The 17,303-nt window shown below is 41.5% G+C and overlaps 2 protein-coding genes across 3 annotated transcripts in view; both read left to right on the top strand.

Annotated features, from left to right (window-relative positions):
- Positions 1–934: 934 nt before the first annotated feature.
- Positions 935–6,133, top strand: txn2 (thioredoxin 2). The gene is made up of 4 exons (XM_084372244.1): positions 935–1,022; positions 2,328–2,605; positions 4,931–5,054; positions 5,244–6,133. The coding sequence occupies exons 2-4, from the start codon at positions 2,328–2,330 to the stop codon at positions 5,358–5,360; spliced, it is 519 nt and encodes a 172-aa protein (XP_084228370.1). The 5' UTR covers positions 935–1,022; the 3' UTR covers positions 5,361–6,133.
- A 7,519-nt stretch (positions 6,134–13,652) lies between these two features.
- The window catches only part of LOC311268206 (myosin-9-like), a 33,517-nt gene continuing 29,866 nt past the window's right edge, over positions 13,653–17,303 (top strand). For both annotated transcript variants that reach the window (XM_084371679.1, XM_084371678.1), the window contains exon 1: positions 13,653–13,924. The gene's annotated coding sequence lies outside the window, so the exon portion shown is untranslated. The remainder of the gene's footprint in view (positions 13,925–17,303) is intronic.

The raw sequence follows: 17,303 nt of genomic DNA, 5'->3' as shown, positions 1-17,303 counted from the left end.
TAACCTTTCGTCAAGATATTTATCACAATACATTAAATACAAGATACAGCTTGAAGTTTTACATTACTTTTTGTAAAAGTATCATACAGACAACTTACAACATGTTTTTTTTTATATAGGTTTAGATTTATTTGTTGTACATGAAGCTACTGTCAGCAGCTGGCAAGGTTAGCTTAGCTTAGTGTAAAGACTGCTAACCTGGCTCTGTCCAAACGTTATACCTACCAGCACCTCTTCAGCTCACTACATAACATAATGAATCTTGTGTGTTAAATCCATTTGAAAATTGCATTAGAAAAACCACAAGTTTTGACTCTAAGATATCTAGTGACGAGGATTACGAGCTAAATGGACTTGCATTTCTATAGCGCTTTTTCCAGTCTCCTGACCGCTCGAAGCGCTTTACAACACTTGTCACATTCACACACTGATGGCAGAGGCTTCCATGCAAGGTGCCAACTGCTCATCAGGAGCAATTCAGTTTCGGTATCTTGCTCGAGGACACTTCGACATGCACCTTGGGGAGCCGGGGATTTGAACCAGCAATCTTCTGATTACTAGACAACCTGCTCTACCTCCTGAGCTACTGGTATAATTTGTCATTTACTGTGTTTTATAAAATTCTTCATCTGTACAGTACTGACTCAATCTATCAGATAGATGTAATGGAGCAAAGAAAAGTAGGCTACAAACATTTAACTCTGAATTATTGTGGAGCAGAAGAATAAACTACGTAAAAACTGCATTTATACAATAGTTGAATAAATGCAGTTAATAACTATTCACCCCTGACAACAAATACTACATAAATAATACATGTATTCCTTGTTTTCAAAGATGAATTTCTCCCTTGTGCATGGCTTTTAGTAAGCAGGCCACCGTGTGCTTCCCAGCCTGGCCAGCAGATGGCGCTACTCATGAGACGTCATAAAACCTCGTCGGTCTGTTTTCTATCTGCGGCACCAAAGCGGAAGCACTTCATTGGTGCGCGAGGCCAAGATCAACGCTAGCTAAACAGCAAGGTAAACACGGACAATACTGTTTTAACTAGTTTGTGCTTTGTGTGACATGTCGGGAATGTGATGCGAAACTGTCCGGTTTGAGTGTTTGTGTGTTTCACAACGAGAAAAGGCGACGGCGGGGGAGGTTAGGAGGAGGAGGAGGACGAAGAGGGCAAAGTCATACGTAACGTAGGTTAATGGAGGAGACGAGCCGCCGGTAGATACGCAGCAAGCATAAGGGGCTGTGGTGATACCTCCGACCAAGTTTAGGTGTTATCAAGGACATGTTCATTAAGACAAATTTGACTGTTTTAAAGCGTGGTTGTTTTTTTTTCCATCTTTGTTGCATGAGTGTGTTATAACCGCAGAGCAACATGGCTGTGATAAGAGAGAAACAGTCTTAATGATGCGAACCTCGATTACTTCAACTCCTGAAGACTGTCAGCATAAAGGTTCAACAGCTGCTGATTATGTTGTTTTGCTGCTAAAGTGTTTGAGGAGTCAACTAGCTGACTCACCAGTCACAGAAAGGTCCCCAAAATACAAAACTAACGCTTCAAAGTGCAAGTTAGCTGTTGGAGTGATGAGTAACGTGATTGTAACAGAAGCTAATCTATATGGACACTAGAAAAACAGAAGAAAAGGTGTGATGTGTTAACTTAACTTTTTTCAGCCAGCTCCAGTGGGTGAGCTACTGATCCAATTTAATGGTCCCCAGGGCTGCAAACTATTTTAATTTCCAGGCAGCGATAGTGTCTCAGTCAGGGCTGCAACAAGAAGTGATTTACAACAGAGTCTCAATTGTGTTTTAATGAAATTACCTAGTTATGCTGCAACCAGTGGATTTCTGGCATTTTTGCTGAATAAAATAACCCAAATCAAGCTATTATTAAAACTGTTTACTGCACAGTAATGTTCTGTCTAATCCTAGTCCTGGCATATAAATGGTGCCAACTAGTTCAGGCTTTTTATATTAAATCAGATGAGTCCTGTTTTTCATAGATATGTTAGTTCTGGTCATGCTCACTCAATTCTGGCTACCATGACATAACGTTCATGCAAGGATGTAGTTGAACCTTGGTTGTACTTCAGCAGAACACACATAAATCCTACAGGAAAACACAACCACCCAATGTACACCCTCCATATACAGAATAACTGTAAACATGCCCTCCTTACATAAGTGTCCTCTTTTGTGGTACAGTAAAAGCACTGAGCAGTCTCTCTGCTTTTACCTCAACTAGTGTCAAACTGACCTGAAATCACAATGAACTCTATTAATCCACCCTCTTCTTCTGTCCTTTTATTTTAATGTCTTTGACACAGATGGCTCACAGGCTGCTAGTACGCAGAATTTGGTCGCTCTCGGCGAAAGATATCCGCTGCCTCCCAAAATCCACTGCCGCCACAGCGTCCTCTTCATTTTCCACCTCCCTGCAGTCTGCCACACCGCGGGTCTCCTTCCTTTCGCCCTCGCGCACTCTGCCTCGCTCCCTTCCCCACACCAGCCGCCGGGAAGTTTCCTTCAATGTTCAGGACCACGAGGACTTCACGGAGCGGGTCATCAACAGCGAGCTGCCTGTACTAATTGATTTCCATGCACAGTGAGTACCCCAGGGAGACCATCAAATGTAATGTGGGATTGGATTATTTTTTGTGTTTCTAAAATGTATTTTAAAAAATATGATCAAATTAAGAATTCAAGCACAACAAGCAACATATTATTTTGTTTTTTACTTGAATTACTCAAGCAGTTAATCACAAATAACAATTAGAATCTACACATTTCCTATTGATGAATAACGGGGGGACTGATTAACTGATGGCAGTGCTACAATCCTGTAGAGGAGGTAAAGAAGCAGTTAAAGAGACAGCTAATGAAGAATGTGCAAATAGCAACATAAAAACCCATGTAGATGGTCTTTAGGTTCGATTTCAAAGATGACAAATTGAAGCGTGAATGTTAATAATTGCTAAGTTTAAAATCATTCTTTGAGTCAGCTCGAGAATCTGTCTTCCATCATGGATCTTTTCTAATCTCAGAAAAGTTTTCATGCTGCTCATCTCTCTCGGCTGTTATATTATAATATTTTTTCATTTATTTATTTATCTGTATTGAAAATGTTATGTGACTTTTGTTATGAGGTTTATGTGCTGACCTTGGAAAAGACCTCATTTTACAGCTGTCCTGTCTCTTTAAATGGCTGTAAGTGTTGCATGTGTCTTGTGTGTGTGTCTTGCTGTTAAAAATAAATACACATGTACAAGACTGGCCGTGGGGATTCCTCTCACAAGTCATGTGAGGTTGCACAACAGCTACTGAAAGACAGGCACTGTAAATACTGTGTCCTATAGAGAGGTCTTCATCTCCCAAGATTTTCAATTATATGACACAAATTCAGTTTGAGATGCATTCTGACGTGAGTGTGTGTAAACTGCAGTGCATCTCATCTGGAGCTAGAGAGTTGGGATCCATGCCACATGCGTCCCATGATAAATGGTCAGGTAGATGAAGTGGATCAAATAAAAAACCAACAACATTAATGGTTTAAATTGAATCTGGTCACCATTACTTCCTATCTAGTGTTAGCTCAAAGGTATCCGAGAAATTAGTGAGAAAGTTACAATTTAAGGGTAACAAAGAACAGTTACAATTTCAGTCACACAACCTGTTGTACAGGTCCTGTTTCAGTTTTAGCCTGTAGTATTTCAAAATTGAACCAAAAGGTGGAATAAGTAGCTAATTCCTCTGTGCATTAAGCCAACTTTAACTTTTTAATTCGTTTTATTTTTTGTTGAGCCTTTCTTTATACAAGATGTTTTGACATGTCATAGCAAGATGGAGGAATTGTATTTATCAAACAGGCCATCCTCACACACTCCGGCGTCATTTTGATGAGAAGACAATTACTCATGATACACAGCATCTTTACTGTGCCATTATGTGAAGAGACAATGTAGTAACTGTTTAAATAAACACCTGATGGCTATTGCTATAATCTGTCATCATTATGATATCATCAGTGAATGAGACTGGTGCAAAAATCCAATAGATGATTCGATTTAGTTTATTACTGGAAGAACAAAAAGATCAATAAAGTGATTTAAAAAAATGCTCTAAATAAACTATATTTACTTTAGGAGACAGTACAGGTAAAGCAAGTCTGTCATGTTCAGGCTCAGGATGGTGTTTAGCCGAGTACAAGGAATGTTTGGGTTGCTTTTTCTTGAATGAGCCAAGATGCATTTGGAAAGCAAATTAAGAAAAGAAGAAGAATAAAAAAGTTAAGCTTTTAGGCTGATGAAGAAAAAGTAGAAAAGGATTTGTTTTTATGATTAATTCATGATCCAGATTAAACACTGTAATTCCTTTTCTCACAGATAGCTGGCCAAATCTCCAGCATCACAGTCATGCTGTAGACTAACTCCTCCAAAACACAATAAAGGGATTAGAGCATTCTCAGGACGAAGCATAATTAGCTGAATGGAAAGCACCTCTGGAATTGTGCATGCTGGCTCACTGTCATGGCAGACTGGGACCTTTTGAATCAAACAAAGTCATCATTAATTTTATTAGTAACACTATTAGTGCTGAATGGTCAACATTTCTGCTGTTAAAAGGTCTTTCATTTTATTGTTCTTTTTTTTTTTTTTGCCTGTCCGTATTCCTTTGTCTTTTTTTTTCGCACTTTGTAAACCTCTATGTTCAAAAAAGTCCTGTTGATTTCCAAATACATATCATAACTATTCATGCTTTTATTCTTTATTATTCTGCTTTATTAAAGATTAATTGAATTTCGACATGCATTCGATCTGATTTGCTCCGTGTTTTAAAATCTTCAGGAGCAGATGTTCACATACTTCTCATAATTGGGTACTTCTGTCGTTTAAAGAACACATTGATGTTGGTTGTGTTTGTGTCTTTTTAGTTGGTGTGGTCCCTGTAAGATCCTCGGGCCAAGGTTGGAGAAGGCTGTTGCAAAACAGAAAGGCCGTGTTGCCATGGCAAAAGTTGACATTGACGATCACACAGACCTGGCTATTGAATATGGGGTGAGACGCACTGCATTTTATTTGCTATCTTAACTTTGAGTTTTGTTGTTTGTTTTTAATTTTTAAAAATTTTGGTAGAACTTTGCTCAAGTGGCATAATTTGCAGTGACAGATCTTGATGTATTGCATGTTGTTAAGTCATGATATTATGAGTCTTGTCTTACAAGTTGCAACTTGGTCTCTCTCCAGGTGTCTGCCGTTCCAACAGTAATCGCCATGCGAGGAGGTGACGTCGTCGACCATTTTGTGGGGATCAAAGATGATGATGAGCTGGACTCATTTGTCAGCAAAATCATTGGACAATAAACCAGCTGTCCCCGCCCTGCCGTTCACCACCATTACGGTGCTGTTTTCTATGATTCTGGCACGGTAGGCAGCCCTTAGCCACCACAGCCTGTTTAGCAACAGCTAACCGACAAATGCCACGATTCCAGCTGGCAAACTCTCAACTGCTCACACCCATCCCAAGACACACCGCTTCAGCTTTGCATTATTGCATCTGTCTCTCTGTCTCCCGCTGTTTCTTTTGTCTAGTGATGGGTGTGTGCCTCCATTAACCATTTTAGTTCATGCTGAGCTCCATTTGGCAGAAGTTCAATTTCTCTTTTATAACGTGACGGCTCCATGGCTGAGCCGGTGTGTAACAGTTTGCTGTAAACGTCTGTAGAATGGAAAATACACCGCTGTACTGCACTTATACTGTATAACATGAGGGATGAACATTTTTAGCTTTAGTGCTGAAGAGGATTTAACTTTAAACCTGACAATACTGAATGAGGTTTGTGACAGTGTTACCTGTAGTTCCTGCTTCTGTCCACATGATGGTGGCATTTCTTTAACAGCGCAAAGCCACTCATGGTCATTTTACACCATTATGCCTAATAATGTGAGAAAGGAAGATGTGTGTTTGTGTGTCTGTGTGTTTCTGTCTGTTCGTGGTGTGTCTGGTTCCTGACTGTGAAACTTAAGTCAAGTGGGAATTGCAAAATTGAGTTTGATTTAGTTTATTACTGAAATGAACTCTATGTACCGGAAACATGACCAAGTGAAGTAATAAAGGAGTCTAAAGATGTTCTGGATATGAATTGTGTTTTTGCCTGTGGTTAAAAAGAAGACAACAGTCCTAGCTTTATTGCCCCTAATGACACTGATGTAATACTTAAGTTATGTACTTTCCCTGGGTTTGTGGTTTGACTGCACTGGAAGGATGCAGATATGAGCTGCTGGTGGGACTTTAAGGGGAGGAGAAGGGAGTTTTAAGTCCACAAAGTGAAGTTTCTCTAACCAGGGAAATAAATGGGAGGTTTTCACAGTGTAAAGGCATTGTGAAAATGATAAACTAGAAGTAGCTTTTAATTATTCCCATGTTTATTAGATGTATATAGTGTTCTTTGAGCCCCATTTCTCTGCCTTCTGTCTGAACATGTAGGTGTTACTCATGCTGTCACAACCCTCTCATCAGCGTGACTGAAACACCCACACACCGCCCTCCACTTATTGCTGCCCTTCAAATTACCTCCCTTCTGTAATTCCTTCCCAAATTAACAGTGTCTGCCTTCTTTCTCTGTAATCTTGACTTAATAATGTTTTGATTCTCGCACCTGACCAAAAGTCCTCCACCAAAACCACCTTTCTCCCCTCCATTGCAATTTGGTGTCAACATATGTTAAAGTCAGATGGACTTTGAGCCTATGGCACGCAGTAGACTGCACCCTTCAACGTCACATTTTCAGTTTTACCTGCCTGTCTCAAACGAGTCTAAATGTGTGGGACGCCAGCCCTAAAACACACCAACACAGTGTGGAGCCAGCACGAAAGCAAAAGTGATAAAATGGTGTGTTATCACTGGACCTGTTAAATCATTAACATCGGAATAGTAGGGAAAGGTGTGTTTATTTTAGTATCACTCTTTTAACAAGGAAATTTAAAGGTGCAACATGTAAGACTGTTGGTTAAAGACGTGTAAGAATTTCATTCAAAAGTATTAAAAACGACTAGACTTTTGTTATGTATTGGTTGAGAAGAACTTACACTAATTGTGCCATGAATTACACATACTGTTTGTCAATTTAAAACTCATGAGAGTCGCATGAAACATAAGACTGAAAATACGTAATTAGAAAGACTATACAGCCAGCAGTCATGTTAGTTACGTAACTTAAACATTGTAGAGCTGGTCTTGCATATTAGTTTGCTCACAGAACTGACAAACTACCCTTTCACATAACTGCAGTTGTCAATATGAAGTGTCTCTGAGCTCCCAGTGTGGATCGCTACCTGCAGGGCTAACTGAGCTAATTAGCTAATGTCAGCTACAGTCAGCCGCAGTTGGCGGTTACTCTGGTGATATGATGCTGGAGTGACCTTGGAGCCCTTTAAAGTGTTGGGATTCTCCAGTGTTTCACCTGTTTGACTCTTACTGTGCAAGAACCCTTTCCTATGAACTTAAAGTGTGCGTGTGTTTGTGCGTGATTAAGGCATTTCTGTGTCATCGCCCATGAGAAACACTCACGTATATGAGGTCAGGTGAGGCTGAAGGAGACAGGAGAACACCTGCAGTCAGAGTCCCTCCAGTCATCATGTCATCATCCCCTCTTCTCTCACGACTCGCTAACTGAAAAACATTCCCACCCCTGCCTGCCTTCCCAACCTGGCATGTCATTACAGAGCCCACAGCTGACAGAATCATGCCGAGGGCCTCCAGACTGCTTATTACATGCACATCATTTGACATGTTCCATCTGCACATTTAGTGGTCGTGCCTTGGATTAGATCATCTCAGACGAAGCCCAGGGATGTATTCACGCAGAGCTGCTCGGTAGCAACCGGTGGTTGTTGAATAGGGGGAATTCCTCTGGCATTACATAAGCAGGTGTGAGCGAACCAAGTGATCCAGATGTACAAAGGCAATTGTTGTGTGCGGGATGAAAGACATTCCTGCATAGTTTTGAGATGTCAGGGACTGCACGACACCACCTTTAGATAATGATCTGCCATTTTAAACCACTTTCTGCCTCTTCTGTCTGTTTCTGCTCCTTGACAATCAGTGACTGCTCTGTAGGCCTCAGGATTCATACTCATGAATCAAGCTGCCCCCCTTCACACACACACACACACACACACACACACACACCTCCCCAGTGTTGTCTGCTCATCCTCTTTGTCTGCCTTCAGACAGAGGAAAGAGGTGACTGAATAGATGACGACAAGCTCCAAAGGTTCAAGAGCAGCACGTAACCCTAAACCTCTTCCGCCAAAAACAATAGACCACACCTCCATCCTCCCTCCGCTGTCTCTCTCTCTTACTCCACCACTCTTGTGACCATATAAGGCAAAAAAAGACAGGGGAAGCCAGCGGCTGCTGCGGCTGCTGCTGCTGCTGCTGCTGCTGAACCAACGGGTTGCAGATTTCTTCTAGTGACTCCGTCTCAGTTTGCCCGCCTCTCTCGGAGCCTGAAACCCGTTAATGTTTGCTGTGTGTTTGTTTGATATTAGATCGCTTGTCATGGATCCAAATGCTTTTGCAATGTGTGTCGAAATGTGTGTGTTTTGTGTGTGTGGGAGAGCGAGCAACTATGTAACAACACCCATGTTTGGCACGGCCTGAGAGCGCTCTGTGTTTGTAGTAAATACATAGCTGTATTTATATATGAAACACATGCTGCCCTCCACCTTGTTAGGACTCCATTCGGTTCCAGACAAACACCAACCCCATACAGACAATGCAACCACTGTTGCTGTTTATATCAAACCATCTCTTTCCCATGCAACGTACACGTGTCTTACAATACCATTAGTGATGTCGTCAAATCAGTGCAGATGATAAATGAGCAAAGAGGCATCCTGACAAAAGTGGGAATGCTATGCGTATTGTCCCTTCATTCCACATTCCTGAGTTTTGTGAGTCGACATATGTCTTATCGCTCCTTCCTGTGTACTAATTACGAAGGAAAGGAGGAGGAAACTTGGCAGACTAAAAGACAGAAGAGAGAATAAACAACCAGTCCCTGTGCCATAATCCCATTATTGTTTTATCTTAAAAGCTGGAGTTGCTCTTAATTATTCTTTGTGGTTCTGGCCTTTTTTTTTGGCACACACAAACAAACACTTTGCTTTATAATGTCAGGAGGCTTTGTGAACTGAAGCGAGTTGCGTAAATAGTCTCGGCGGGGGGTTAGTACATGACTGGGGAATGATGTTAGAGGAAACACAAGGGCTGGTCGCAGGAATGAAGGGCAATGTGTTTAGGCTGGGCTCACACTCAAGCTTTCTTTCTCTGTGTATGCCAGGTAAGACAATCTGGGTCAGATAGGAGCGTTTAACAACCTCTTTACTGTGAAATTTGACACAGATCCGAGCTACTTGGTGTACACATGTATACATCTCTCATGCATGAGGGCACAGACACACACATTCTCACCAAGACACTCAAGCGTGAATGCCCGCACACATGAACTCACACAAGTAATTACACAGCAAGAGTGGCCAATGAGTTAACATGCCACTCTTTTAACATGCTGTCACTGAATGGGTCCCTTTCTCTCTGACTGGATGATATAATGGCCTTACACACCCTGAATTACAGACACACCCTGACGCTATTACAACCAGCCGAAGGAAAAAGAGAGAGAGACTAGGTCACAGTGAGAAGGAGAGCAGGAGGCGGCGAGAGGGAGGGAGATAGTGAGGTCAGAAGTGTCCATATTTGGTAATTCATGCCTGCGTTTTAATCCCACATTTCTGTCGGTGCCCAGGTCTGTTTGTTTTGTCTCACGCCATTGTTGTGTGAATCACGGGGTCTTTTTGACACAAGGTTTTTGTTACATGCAAACTTTTTGTCAAGCTGAAACTTGCTTTTGATTAAAATGTGCTTATTTTAGTACTTTATCCTGCGCAAGAAGTCCCTTTGTTTTTCATTTCCCATCATTCTCCTCCTCTAGGCCTCTCTCCTCCACCGGCATCTGGTCCTGCTCAAGTAACGGGTGACAGGGCAACCTTTGACCTCTCTGCTGAAATTTTCGGATATTTCCCATCCATCCCAGGGAGAGAGAGAGAGAGAGTGTTAGATTTATTGAATTTTCCATGCAGGCATGCTGAACGTTCAGTGTTTTGCTCTACATGCATGTGATGCCCAGCTGCTAAAACTTTAGGAAAACACACAGACACATTCCTGTCATAATGACACATAGCGAACGTAAATCACACGTTGAACAGAAAATGTGCGTTTTCCTGTTTTTCAGGAGATGCCAGGCATGCCTGACGACCTGTTATGTTGTTACTTCTCGGGGTAAATTGACATAAGAGTTGCCTTTTTGGGGTGTGCATTGTTGTCACTTATAGAGGCAGTATTTGCATCAGATCTTGTTGAAAGTTGTTTATCCCTGGACCTCAGAACAGCAACATCTGTTTCGTGTTCCCTCTGTCTGGTATCACTCCCCAAGAGTAGGAGAGAAGATAAAACATAAAAAGGTCAATCTTTGGCTTGTATGCGTAGAATTACCTTGATTATTCCTCTAAGCTGAGGTTAAGCTTTTTTGCAGATGTATCCCCACAGCCCTGCCAGATTCAGACTGAAGTACCTGTACATGACCACGACCCGTCATGCTCCAAATGAGTTTATATTTTAAATAGGAAGTTATTTAACAATATGAACTACACAGATATGACTAAAATATTGTTGTCATGAAATTGAATTGTCAGTGTTTAGGTTGGTTTGGTCAAGTTTGTATTTGTAGTCCTTGTGGCAGAAGCTCGACCCTTTAACTATTTACCCATTACTGTTAGCTAACTGTTTCAACAGTTTACCCGTTAGCAAGTATATCAATTTATTAATTCCTCGTGACTATTTCAACTGCTTATTCATACTTCAACTATTTATTTACATAAAGTGCAATGGATGGATTAATCAGAATCACTGCAGTACAAGGACCAGGCAAACGCAAAGGGACATTGGGGACCCAGAACAGCAGGATCACAGGAACACAACCCGACAATGACTGAACAAAAGACTGGACTTAAATACAAACTTAATTAATTGAAGGGGTGAGGTGCAGGTGGAGTGAGGCAGAGGAGCACAGGTGAGGGTAATGAATGGAAAAACATTAGAAACAGGGAATGGGCTTCAGAAACACTGGGAAGAGGGAAAGCTAATAAAGGAGATGCAGTGCAGGTGTGGAGGGAAAGCAGACTGGGGAAGAACTCAGGTAACATGGCTGGGCTAATAAAACAGATACAAGACAAGTGTGGATGGGAAGTTAGGCTGGTGGGGAGCACAAGAAAACAGGAGGTAAAACAGAACATTGGAAAAAGGCAAAATACACCACAAAAACCGAGAAAAGACATAAAACACACAAACAATGAACAAAATGACAGGACCATGACGTCAAACTGTTTATCCATTCGCTATCTTAACCATTTATCCATTACTTTTAACTAACTATTTATATGTGCCGTATACGACATTCAGCTCCATCTAGCGATTTCAACATTAGAAACAGAAATAAAGCCAACTCCCAGTCACGTTGGAGCCATTTAGCCGCTCGTAGCTCGTAGCTCACAGACGTGTTCAACCAGCCCTGCTGCCAAAACAAAAAACATGGAGGGAGTGTGACACCTTTTTCTGCTCATGACGCCATTAATCCACTATATCAATTTTAACCAGGGTATCTATTTCAACCATTTATCCATTACTTTTAGACAACTGTATAGACCTCTCTTTTCTCTTGCTGACTTTAATTTCTAGCGATCCATGTGCAACCCATGGTGTCCAAATGTCACAGCTGACTCATTTATTTTTTAATTCAATCAGAATTGAAATTCTTTTTAAATTTGTTAAATCCCCCTGGGATGGAATTCAGTCCTCTTTTCCATCTCAGTTTTTTGTTACTGATCAAAGCTGCAGTTGTGCAATCCATACTTCACACTGACAAAGTAAAAAATATTTATTTTCCATTGCTAATGTCTCCCTGCTGGTTGTGGCATGTGCATTGGCTGTGTGCCTTCAGTTCCACTCGACAAACTGGGCTCAAATCACCCAGTCTGAATCCCAGGAGAGTATTTGAAGTAAACAGGTTCACTTTGTGCCGTTCCATTCTTCTGTGTAGACTTTGGCAACGGCACCGCAGAACTTTCATCTCAACATTCATCATTTCACTCAACTCTTTTTTGCTCAGTTTTCTTGCACTGTCCCGCCAGCCCTTACTCTTACTCATCTCTTCTTATTCCTCATTTCTGAGATCAAATTAAATGCAAATTTTCCAGATACCTGTTGCTTTGTATTTGATTTCACATATAGTACATAAACCTGTTCTCTGTTTATACCTCTGTGTCATCTTTAATACTCGTACTTCCTAAGAAAAAGTCGGGCCTTTTAAAAGAGCCAGGGAAAAATAAATGTCAAGAGTGATTTAAAGACTGAACAAGTGTTTCCTTCAAATCAATTAGATCATCACCTGCAGCAGTTCCCATGTAGTGTTGGCGTGTCGGGTCATGAATCTAGGCTTACCTGTTTGAGTGACTGGAACCTGTGAGAGTAAACTGCATCACTGTACTGCACTTTATATTGTGTCAGGCAATGCAAATTTCAAGTACACGAGCGCTGACAGATTAAGCTGAAAAGTGCAGTTATTGTTATAGAAATGATAGATTCTAATCATCCCTATACAGTGTGCTAAAATTTCACCCAAATCAGTTTGTGTTAGTTGCATCTAAGGACTCTGGCAAGCAAGAAGTAATTGTTTATATGATGTAGTTTATATGAAATATTTGGATTCCCTTGCTGGAAACAGGGAGCTGGGGGTGGGATTATTTGTTTTTAACAGTGACATGATCCCTGAGAGTTTTATATAGTTCAAAGATGAGAAGTTCAAGGCCAGACTGGTCAATAACCACCCTGCCAAAGTGTACATGGGCCAGACACTAAATCCTTATGAGCTCTATTCGCCCTGTTCTGCTGCTGACCTCTGACCTCCTTCTGGATGGAGAGAATGCCATGGATATATAAATAATGTGCAGTAATGTTAATACAACAACTATATATTTCCAATATAAAAGGGAACAGTTTCAAGATGGTTAAAATTTTGCCATAGTTTCTCATTAATTTTTTTAAAAAAAAGTTAAAACAGTTGTGTGAATGTGTGAGTGGGATTTGTCTCATGTGTATCAATATTTAAGGCAGAAATAGTATCAGACAGTTGGGACGTCACTTCTACTTGTTCTCAAAGCAGACAGTGTTCAGACATAGACCCTGTTGACACATGGGGAGACCCGGGATGATGCAGTCCATCCTGAGAGTGGCTAGTACTTATATGGTCATAAAAATCCTTAGTATGCACATACCTTTCTCATTAAACACAGCTTTATCTGTGCCCCCCTCCCTCACCCTCTCCCTCTCCCCTCCCTCCCTCCTCCCAACTCTTTCAAGTTCAGTTCTTTCTGCGCGTTTCGCCCTGCCCAGTGGCCGTCACCCCTCCAGTTAGGCACATCTTTAGGAGAACGTGATTGGTCCGAAGTGTGCGGATTATCAAAGCGCGGCTGGGATTGGTTTAGAGAAGCGGTACATACAGGCTGGACCCGCCTCGTCCTGGACCGCACCCCGGCTCCCGCTGGCTACGCACTGACTGAAATTACGCGAACCAGTGAGCAGCCAGTGGAGGAGGGAGGGCAGAAGGAAGAAGGGGAGAGAAAAAAACAGATAGAAAGAGTGACTGAACTAGAGAAAGAGAGGGAGGAAGCGAGAGCTGTAGTTTAGCCCGAAGTCTCTGCGAAGCTGCTGTCGACAGGAAAAGAAGTTTGACTCACGGCGACGCTGACTGAGCCACCCGGTTATTGTTAGCAACCCCTCTGAAAGGCGTACTGCACCCAAAGAGCAGGTAATATTTCCATCTTGTACACTTTTGTCCGCCATGCTTTCTCTATGTACTCCTTTCATAACTCATTCAATCCGCCCGTCACTCCAGCAAGTGCACTGAACCAGGAAGCACGGCCGCTAGTTCACGGCTGCAACTTCAGCAACCGCGGTGGGTGGAGTGAGAGCTAATTACCAGATTTAAACCGAGGTTAAATTAACCCAGTACGTATATTACTGCTCTCAAACTTTAAATACTAGTTCATGTGTGTGATGTGTAGGACCGTGACCGTCAAATACAGCATCAGCATTGTGGCAGTTGGCGGAGAAGCTAAAAGCCATAACGGTAGGGGCAGGAAGTGATTCGCTTGAATGAGTTGCAGGAAAAAAGGCCGGTGAAGAGTTTGAGCTCAAGTGGGATGGAAATGCAAGAAAAGTGACTTCAGACTACATGTAACACCGGCTCCGTCCGGGTCACCTGGAAATGTATCATTTATTTGTGGTTTGGTTGAACTTTTCGGTTTGTAGCGGTCAGAAACAGACGCTGTGTGTGGCCAGTCATGTCTGGCTGGCGGCATGACGTCAGCGGTTCACCGGTGGACAGAAAAAAGAAAAACGGCGCTGTGCTTTTCCGCCGCGCGACCAGCTCAACCTCACTGAACCATGTCATCTGCATGTGCACTCGTTCTGTATTTCTTTATAGCCGTGCTGCTGGCACACAGGGGCCCTTGAGGGTTTTTCAAGGGGCCCCCGGCAAACAAGGAATACATTTGACTGTGATTTAGTTCACTGGAGGACATAGTCGATTATCTTCACTATAGCTTTCCTCCGACCTGCTGTAGATGAGCCTCCTTGATGGGACAAAATTTTGAGTTTGAGTTATATGGATATTAGAAGTTCAGTACATCAGTATTTATCAGTAATTATAATATGGGATATTAAACATGCAACGTTTATTTAATTACACATGCCTAACTAAGTCACCATCAAGTAACTTCAGATAAATCTCCTTTTTAAAAGATACCTGGTAAATTATTGTATAGCATATATCTGTGATTTTCAAACTGGGGTGTGTGGACCAACAGGGGTCCTTGACTGAGCTGCAAGAGGTCCCGAACACAAGTAGGAATAGAATATTTTATGTGTCACATTTTTGGGAAGTTGAAACAACATGGAAAGAATTGAGGTTCGTCATTATAATTTATAGTGACTCTAGTATGATCATTGTATGGCTATGAAGTCTTTAAAGGAAATGAGGGAAATACTTAAGACAGATTCTTCTGAAACTGGGCATCTGTGGTCTAATGTGTATCCATTGTGAGGATCATTGACATGAAAAGTTTTAGAACCCCTGGAATAAATAAGAGTCACATAAAATGTTTAATATTCAGTACACAGGACCTGAGACATATAAAGGAAGAGGGTGAGACCATTTAAAACATTTTTATTCTGCACACAACACATTTAGGATTTGGCACTTGAATGGCTCAAGTTTGGCTTGCAATTTACTCCAACCCCAGGGAGTATTGTACAGAAAAACAGTTTTGACAGATTCTGATAACGGAAAGAGGAGAGAGCATTTTAAAGAGGTAAATAGGCATTGGTTGTTATATCAATTAGCCTCATTTTAGCCGCAATGATTCCTGAAATACACAAGAACGCAAGCTGAAAATGACCAGGTTTGTCTTCTAATTACAGTGCAGTGTACTGTGATGAACATCGGCGAGGCTACAAGAGAATTTTCCATGGCGTTTTTATGGGATATATCAATATCAAGCCAAGTTAAGAACATTTTATTTATACAGTCCAAAGTAAAACATTTGGCTCAGTGGGCCTCATAAACTATAAAACACAAGACACCCTTGAATCTTAGCCTCTCTATTCAGATAAAGTTAAATTCCACAAAAAACCTTCAACAGAGTAAACAAGGAGAAACTTCATGAAGATCTGCAGAGGAGGATCCCTCTTCCAGAATGGACAGGCATAAACTAATGCTGTATATGTAATATGCAGTATGCAAGTAGCAAATGCAAAATTACAATATGAAGAAACATGATAACAATATCAGGTAAATAAAGTGAGTAAATGTTGAGTTTAATAAGTTAGGAGATGGAGTGAAGTGTATAGATTAAGAAAGACGTCAGGTAACATCTAGGTAGATAACTTGTATGTTTGTAGCCGAATACAAATGCCTATGTCATAGCATCACACTTGATATTTAAATTCCCACATGCAAATCTCAGACCAAAATTTTTGGACTGTCTTCAGATCGACTGTCTCGTTAGGCCTGACTGTGTCGTGTCATTGTGCACTTACACTAGTGTTGTGCTCTGTCTGTACAATTTGTGTTTGCTCTGTTAGATGGCACATCATTGTGTTTGCACTATGGGAAGCAAACACACTCTGGTATGCTTGCACGCACTACTGATTTTAAGTATGGCAAGTTGGCTGAGTATCTGCAAAGAAATTGTGCATGAAACTAACCTCAAGTCAGAGTGGGCATCGAAGCCCCCAAAAACTCTGACGTTCTTTCACCCAAACCTGCTTCTTGTTGCTCAAAGTGTTAGTGGTCTCAGAGAGAGTGAGAGCGGCACCTCGTTGCTCTCATTTGTAGTAATCAGAACCATACTTTGTATTCAGCTGTTTCCTGCCAAAAAGCTATTAAACCACAGTGTGAGTTAACCACATTAATAATTTTTGATACTCAAGCACAGAAATGGTTGTGCAACTCATGAATAAATGGTAATCGCAGTTGTTGCATGTAATAAACAAACAGGTGTGTGCATGTAGGCCTATTTAGCTTGATTCAAAGCCATCTGTCATGCTGATGTTTCTAAAGAAGTCTCACCTACTCTTTCACAGAGCAGTGCCAGTGATTTTTCTCTGCAGCTTGTGAAAGATGTAATACGCAGCCCTAAAGGGGCACATCATGACACGTCTAGTATGTCACTTTGTCTTATTTCATTTGAGTCATGATTTCTGGCAATGCATTGTGCAACAGATTCTCTAGAGGCCCATTTTTTCTCACTTATTGCCAGTTTCTGTGTTGTTGTGGAGCCCCCCTACAGAGGTCGTTACATTCCATCATTCTGTGTCAGCAATGTCCAGGCTCGTGGCCCCCTGGGAGAGTTATGTACTGTAGGGTAGACAAAATTACACACAGACATCTTAGAAAGTGAACAGGGAGCTTGTGTGCACAAATCTTCTCAAAATGATACAGTCTGAGTGAACATGCCTGTGGATGTTTGGATTTCATTGAAGGACGGTCATCCTGGCTGAGACAGATTACTCGCAGGCCCCCCCGCTTTAGTTGCAAATGAGATTGCACCGTGGGGAGGGCAGTATGACACAGTTTGGCACACTGCAACCCAAAGTTATCTCACGGTTTTGTTAACAAATGTGAC

Source organism: Pagrus pagrus (assembly GCF_965226575.1).
Source record: "Pagrus pagrus genome assembly, chromosome: 13".
Taxonomy (NCBI): Eukaryota; Metazoa; Chordata; class Actinopteri; order Spariformes; family Sparidae; genus Pagrus; species Pagrus pagrus.
The sequence above is the reverse complement of the archived record's forward strand: the minus strand, read 5'-3'. Positions and strand labels throughout refer to the sequence as shown.

What these genes read in the sequence shown, in the direction of transcription:
- txn2 (XM_084372244.1), top strand. Translation starts at nt 2,328, where the DNA reads ATGGCTCACAGGCTGCTAGTACGCAGAATTTGGTCGCTCTCGGCGAAA. An exon ending in CTAATTGATTTCCATGCACA is followed by an intron (nt 2,606 to 4,930) that starts GTGAGTACCCCA and finishes GTGTCTTTTTAG; the next exon opens with TTGGTGTGGTCCCTGTAAGA. An exon ending in ACCTGGCTATTGAATATGGG is followed by an intron (nt 5,055 to 5,243) that starts GTGAGACGCACT and finishes GTCTCTCTCCAG; the next exon opens with GTGTCTGCCGTTCCAACAGT.